Below are 7309 nucleotides of genomic sequence, written 5' to 3'. Positions count from 1 at the left end.
ACTGAAAAGAGCATCTGTCGACAAATTAAGATATTGAAATATTCATAAGAAATTTTATCATCAATATTTCATAATTTTCATTTGACTGAAAAAATGTTTTTGTTAAAAAGGATAAATAAAGTTTATCATATCATTTTATCAGAGAATTTTTTCCATAAGTTAGGTCCTAAAAATCGAATATGTCCCAAATATTTCAAAAGATTAATTTAGTAGTCTCGGAATAGTAGCTTTCTTGATAAAATCAGTACATATTATCTGTAATTTTGGTTAAACATGGCGGCTAAACACAAAAATTCAAAATATTTGATATATTCAATTTTTCATTTTCTGAAAAATATTTCCCGAAGCAAAACTGAGGTCAACTTTAAAACAAACTCTTCGGAATTAATTTAGAAGAACCTTTTAAAGAATTAGGTTGGACAACGGGTGCTTATTACAAAACACCCTGTTGGTTCAAACATAGGGATATAGCGTGAAAAATCCATAAACACGCAAGTCTAAATTTAAATAACAAAAAGATTCGGAAAATTTGAGATAACTGAATTTTCTGCCTTCATTGCATGGACCACTGAGACTGGTTTTTACAATGTCTGAAAAATGCCCAAGAAAATGTGACAAAATTTTTCTGAAAGCGTGGCTACGGTATCGTTTAACGTTCTTATTTTTAAAAAGGTTTATAGTGATATAAATATGTACAAAACAAAAAATATTCTAAAAATTATGGAAATAAGGGAAGAGGCTGCTTTTTTCTTCAGTAATCCCCAAGATATTTTCAAAATTTAGATTCAATTCACATCTAAATGGTGTATAGATTTGATCTTAAATCACCTACCACATTAGCCAGTACCATTTAGACTACCGGAGATATTGTTCAAGAAGATTTTAGAGCTTTAAACTTTCTTACAGGATCAGTAGTTTCGACCAGAATTCCGTGTAGAAACTTTACTTTAACATCTACTGATATGTTTCGTTCAGAGCGGTCTATTCCAAAGCAAATATCTTGTAACAGTTATGGTGTAGATGTGGTTTTATCTAATGATTCGATTTCAATGTATCTTCATTCTGAATTAAAATCAATCACTATCATCGCCGAATAAATCACTTCTCGAATCACTCCCAGATTTATTTTTATCGTCGTCATTGTCTTGACTGTCATTTTTATTGTCGTTGGTTGTCGTTTCATTGTCGGTGTTATTTTTCGCTGTCGTCGGAATCGTCTCCCTCCTCGACGTTGTCTTCTTCTTGGGCGACGTTCCCGAGCTGCACTAACCGAGCGTTCTGAAATGAACTAAAGAGATATAACTAGGTAATGTAAGACAATTTTCAATAAAAAAGAGATTTCACGTTGAGCAGCATAGAACGCATACAGCATAACAGACTTGGTGATACACCTCCAGACTCGGTGATACACCTCCCCTAAATGGAAATATGGCTAAAGTCGACTCCGTAGAAAAATATCGTCAAAAACAACAGTTTAGTCTCATTCTCACCTTCGACAAGCACTAAATTATAATAAATTGAAACTGTTGAAGTCATCATCAAGTGGCTTACTTTGTCCAAGGTGGCGTGGAACACGTGAGAAATTTGAAACTGAGCAAGTACTACAGCTTACCTGTAACCTGAGCTCGTTTTCAATCAGTTCGCGATTCTTGCCGAGAAGTTTGGAAACTAAAGAGGAGACTTTCACGTTCAAAATGAAGGAAGATACAAGGAAGCCTACATTTCTTTCAAAACAAATATGATTTCAAATTAACGATATTTTAGGATGTGAAGTGTATTCCAATGGGTGTGGCGTTTCTATTTTTCTTCGAAGGGGAACTGATACCAGTTGGCCATAAACACGATATTTGCTATGACTATGTAAGTGCTCTTTCGAAACTCTTTTTGCGTCTTTTCAGATGGCACAAGTTGACTGGGGATACATAGTACCCAGCCGATACTAAACATCGAAACAGTTTTCATGTTCAATGTTAATAACATTTGAAAACGTCAGAAGAATGTTGAAATAACGTTGTGCTTTAGACATTAATGACGGTTTTTTGTATCGGTCAGAAACCCGATGAGAACATCAAAGAAGAAGACGTTATAAAGTAAAATAGATCGAAACGGTCTACTTTTTTCATCGGAACAGAACTGTTCCGTTTCGTTATTTCCAAAGGTTCCAAAATCAGAATGAACACTTTTTATCCGTAGCAAAATATCGGAACGATGCGAAACCGTAACGTCAGAACATGGTCTGTGCATGTGTATTAATATAACAGCCAATTCGATTGTTTTCAAAATATGCCAATTTTGCCCTAATTGCCAATTATTTTGCATTTGTGGCAAAATTTTTGAAACATAAAAATGCCAAATAAAAAAGATGTGGTGAATCTGGCATTCTTGGCATTCTTGGAACTTACCTCCATACAAAACACTGCTCCCAATTTTGCAACTTTTGGCAGAGATTTTGAAAAATACCTTCTTATGCTAAAGCAAAACAATGCCGACATCGGCAATTTGATTGGTTAAAATATTATCCGCTCGTATAAACACTTTGTGCTCTACAAACGCCGACAGAAAACTGCTGACGAAGCGTCACAAAACGGAAATCAAAATGGCGGTGTAGCGGTGTAACATTTTGCCACAAAACTGTGATCTTTTGAAATCGAAACTGTGGATTTGGCAAAGTTGGTCAGTATGGCAAAGTCAATCGAATTGGCTGTAACCTTTGTACTTGAGTAAATGGGCAAAGAAAGGAAATCTGAAATTAGAAACCTGACAAAGAATTGAAAACGTGGGTTGTAATTAATACACGTGAATATCAAACCAAGAACATTCTGAAATGACGACAAAAACAAGGACCCCTTACGTTAATACACTGTGAAAGGAGGAGTGGATAATGTGAAAAGTTATGAATAGAATCTGATAATTTCCTCTGCTTTTCCAAATATAATATAGAACTTTACAATTCTCAATAATTCGCCATGATTCAAGTTTTATTTCACTATTTCAAATGAACCAAAATAACCCTAGGAGGTCCAAAGACTCTCCGAAATCTGAACTTTTTTTCTTATTGAAATCACAATCTCTTGGAAATTCGAATTATGGAGAAAGAGCCGACCTTACAATTTTGTATTGATTTCAACTTAAGGGACAAAAATACGGCTGGTCACGTGACGAATGTGATTCCAAAGTCAAAGATAATTTATACAGATTATGCGATTGCAAATTAAACGGATGGATAATCTTACGTCCAAAATGTAAAAGACTGATTGCGAATTTCATGATGTTCGTCACGAAGGCATTTGGAGGTGATCATTACCCAAAGGTGTCACCTGGCTCATAAAAAATTTGAGTAATTTGACTAAGAACATTGATGTATACTTATTAATAGTGTTCCTACCTAATCTTACTCACAATCAAACCCCTCCCAATAAACTGACACATTTGTTTCGTTGGAAGGCATTGTCTTGTGGTTCCAGTTAGCAGTGGTTACATGTTTCTAGTATATATAATTATATAATATAAAAATTAATAATAACTAGTTTGAGTTATCATTTATATTATGGGTTGGTCGCGTAAGTAGTTGGTCGATGGCCGTGCAATCATTTCTTGTGTGTCTCTTTTCTTGGCACGTAGTCGGCAAAGCATCTGTGTTTTGGCATATCTCGCCGGGAAAAGTTTTTGGGCTGATAATCGCGTTGTCGATATTCCGAAATGTTACACGATGTTGGATAGTAAGTTGTTCCTTCCCTAATAGAGAATTTTCTTATAATTGACTTAAAAAATATTTATACAATTAAAAAATTTTTACCCCTATGGATGAGGACTGATCTTTTGTGATAGTCCTGATGCATCAGGTGAAAAACTCTTGCCCTAAATAGCGAAACAAGGTGTTCACTGAGGAGCCAAACGTAGAGAACGTGCAAGAGAAAACTGTTGCGCCAAACCGAAGTTCCATCCAATTATAAATATAACAAGTTTTATAACTGACAATAAAATATATATATATATATAAAATTTCTTCTTTTGTGGTCTTGACGCTTGTTCGATGGTATTGATGACATTCTTTTGTTGCTTTTTGTCCTTTGTCGCGTATTGATGTAAACATGAAGAAAGAAAAAATTGGATATAATTGAAATGGTCGCAAATATTTGCTAAGTTTGCTAACCAGAGTCGAAAGACCGAGTGATCTACACACGGCTTGTCAGCCCTTTTGAATAGTCCCAGACTCCATGCTTACGCATGCGTAGAAAACATGTTCGCATAGAAACGGAAGGAAAACAATTTCCAACTATCTTCGAACGTCGGAAATTTAATTTCCTACCTAATCTTACTCACAATCAAACCCCTCCCAATAAACTGACACATTTGTTTCGTTGAAAGGCATTGTCTTGTGGTTCCGAGTGGAAAAAAGAATGGTAGGTGGTAGATAAAGAAAATAAGTAATAATCACAAGCCTAAGGATTTAGAAATACTCATTCTAGTGGCCATACTATCTTTGATATAACCGTCTCTGGCTTTTTCGGATTTCCAACGTCCGTGTTTTGATATCAATCTGTCGCTTACTCCGTTGTTGGCTGCGGCCGAGGCTCCGCCTGATCTCAAACCGTGCAAACCGTACCGAACACCTTCTTCTTTAAAAGGAGTGACAAATTTCAAGAAAATCTCTCTTGCTTTAGAATAACCGAACCCTAAAGTCTTGGAAACTCTGGCCTTTTTTGCATTTGAAAATTCTTGGGATTAAATAACATTGTTTGTCCTTTGAAATATCAAGTTCGGCTTTTTGCAAAAATTCTTCAAAGATATTAACTGGGCAGTACTTCGAGTTCAATCTAGCAATTGGAATTTTGTTACCTTCATGATGTTGGTCATTCTTTGACTTTTCTCTACGACAATTTCTAACCTGTCGGGTTTGATGCGTACGTCTCCGAGTTTCAATTCCAGAATTTTCTCTACTCTCATGAATCCTGTGAAACCTATCGTCGCAAGTACTAAGAATCGAAGATTTGGAATTGTGTGGTCTTCTCTGTATTTGTCGACTAGCTTTCTGATTACTTCTGGTTCTAATGGTTCCATTTTTTCCATTGGGGTTGCTGTAAGTCTTGAACATCCTTCAAGGACTGACTGTAGGAATGGGTCTTCGGTTGGAGAATTTAATCCTGCCATAATATGAGCCCATCGGATACCGTAGAATGCGGAAATGACTGATCCTTTCGTTGATCTGGTGAGTCTCAGGTGGTTAAGATAAAGAGCGACGTCGAGTGGTTTTGCTGGTATTGCTTGAATTTCTGGTTTTGTTGATGTCCATTCTATCCATTTTTGCCAGGCTTTGGAGTATTTATCGTTTGTTGATTTTGCGTGTGAAGCTTCGAGCACCGTCGTTAGCGAGTATTTGAGGTTGTTAAGTTCTGTGTTCTCAAATGACTGATTCCACCAGGATTTTGTGTCTAAAACGAAAATCTCTAAAGACATGAAAAACTGTTACACAATCTAAAGATGTATGGCAAAAACATTGTGGCATGAGCAATATATTTTTCAATTAACCAACAACGAGCAATTATTTTATTTTTTGACGATATATTTCGATCTATTGATCATCTTCAGGTCTAAAATTCAATAAAAACAAGATTATAAAAATCTCCGATAAAAATGTATATGTTCACATATCCACAGTAAAAACAACCATAAGCTTACAGAAAAAAGTGAGAAATGAAAATGCTACTGCAAAAAAAAATATAATATGTAATAAAATTGTTGCTACTAAGGAAAATCCCATGTGACAACAAACAATAAAAGAATAAAAAACTACAATTAAAACTTGACTACTAATGTACGGCTTCTATACTCGTCTTTTGTGTTCAGTTGAGGCTTTAATTGATTAATAAAAAGTGCCTCTAGTGTCATTAAATGGCTTGCCGAACGAGAACTACCTTTCAAAATGGCTACGTCATCCATTGTTAATGAGTGCTGGCATGACGTCATGTGAATGGTAACGGGTGCGTTTTTCCTACCGTGCTCCTTAATTCGGGTGATAAGATGTCGCCGTGTTTGGCCAACATAGCACGAATTACATCGTGGACAGGTAATTTTATAAACTACACCACTTTTTAAGGATTTTTCCACGGAGGACTTCAATGATGGTAGCACTGTTTTTAACTTTTTCAAAGTAATTTTTATAAACTACACCACTTTTTAAGGATTTTTCCACGGAGGACTTCAATGATGGTAGCACTGTTTTTAACTTTTTCAAAGTAATTATCTGAGGAATTGAAATATAACCTTGGAAAGTTGAAAGCCCCTTGTCGTGTCATATTTACTTTGAAAAAGTTAAAAACAGTGCTACCATCATTGAAGTCCTCCGTGGAAAAATCCTTAAAAAGTGGTGTAGTTTATAAAATTACCTGTCCACGATGTAATTCGTGCTATGTTGGCCAAACACGGCGACATCTTATCACCCGAATTAAGGAGCACGGTAGGAAAAACGCACCCGTTACCATTCACATGACGTCATGCCAGCACTCATTAACAATGGATGACGTAGCCATTTTGAATTGAAAGGTAGTTCTCGTTCGGCAAGCCATTTAATGACACTAGAGGCACTTTTTATTAATCAATTAAAGCCTCAACTGAACACAAAAGACGAGTATAGAAGCCGTACATTAGTAGTCAAGTTTTAATTGTAGTTTTTTATTCTTTTATTGTTTGTTGTCACATGGGATTTTCCTTAGTAGCAACAATTTTATTACATATTATATTTTTTTTTGCAGTAGCATTTTCATTTCTCACTTTTTTCTGTAAGCTTATGGTTGTTTTTACTGTGGATATGTGAACATATACATTTTTATCGGAGATTTTTATAATCTTGTTTTTATTGAATTTTAGACCTGAAGATGATCAATAGATCGAAATATATCGTCAAAAAATAAAATAATTGCTCGTTGTTGGTTAATTGAAAAATCTAAAGATGCTCGTATCTTTTAATTCTAGTTAGAAACTCGTATTAAGTTCGATTTGATTTAATGTTCGATGTTACCATACTACGGTACCTAGGTCGTATTTGCCTCTTCATGCTCTCAGCTTTCCATACTACGGAACTTAGGCCTTCTTGCCTTTTCGTGCTCTCAGCTTTCCATACTACGGAACTTAGGCCTTCTTGCCTTTTCATGCTCTCAGCTTTCCATACTACGGAACTTAGGCCTTCTTGCCTTTACATGCTCTCAGCTTTCCATACTACGAAACTTAGGCCTTCTTGCCTTTTCATGCTCTCAGTAATAATTGTTTTTAAACGCTTGTAAGTGTAGCTAGCTTTAAATTTCTCTTATTT

At 35.5% G+C, this 7309-nt stretch overlaps 1 protein-coding gene across 1 annotated transcript; it reads right to left on the bottom strand.

The window, feature by feature from the left end:
* Positions 1-4812: 4812 nt before the first annotated feature.
* Positions 4813-5940, bottom strand: LOC136800790 (uncharacterized). Its single transcript, XM_067057447.1, has 2 exons — positions 5916-5940; positions 4813-5447 (listed from the first exon to the last, which is right to left on the bottom strand). Exons 1-2 carry the CDS (start codon positions 5938-5940, stop codon positions 4813-4815), a joined length of 660 nt encoding a protein of 219 aa, XP_066913548.1.
* Between the last annotated feature and the right edge of the window lie 1369 nt (positions 5941-7309).

Source organism: Clytia hemisphaerica, unplaced genomic scaffold, assembly GCF_902728285.1.
Source record: "Clytia hemisphaerica strain Z4C2 unplaced genomic scaffold, Clytia hemisphaerica genome assembly, whole genome shotgun sequence".
NCBI lineage: Eukaryota > Metazoa > Cnidaria > Hydrozoa > Leptothecata > Clytiidae > Clytia > Clytia hemisphaerica.
This window is presented reverse-complemented; position numbering and strand designations above follow the sequence as displayed.

Excerpts from the sequence above, each read along its gene's own strand:
- LOC136800790 (XM_067057447.1), bottom strand. The coding sequence starts at position 5,940 with ATGGATGACGTAGCCATTTTGAAAG. Across the intron at positions 5,448-5,915 it reads TGACGTAGCCATTTTGAAAG|AGATTTTCGTTTTAGACACA; the intron begins GTAGTTCTCGTT and ends TCATGTCTTTAG.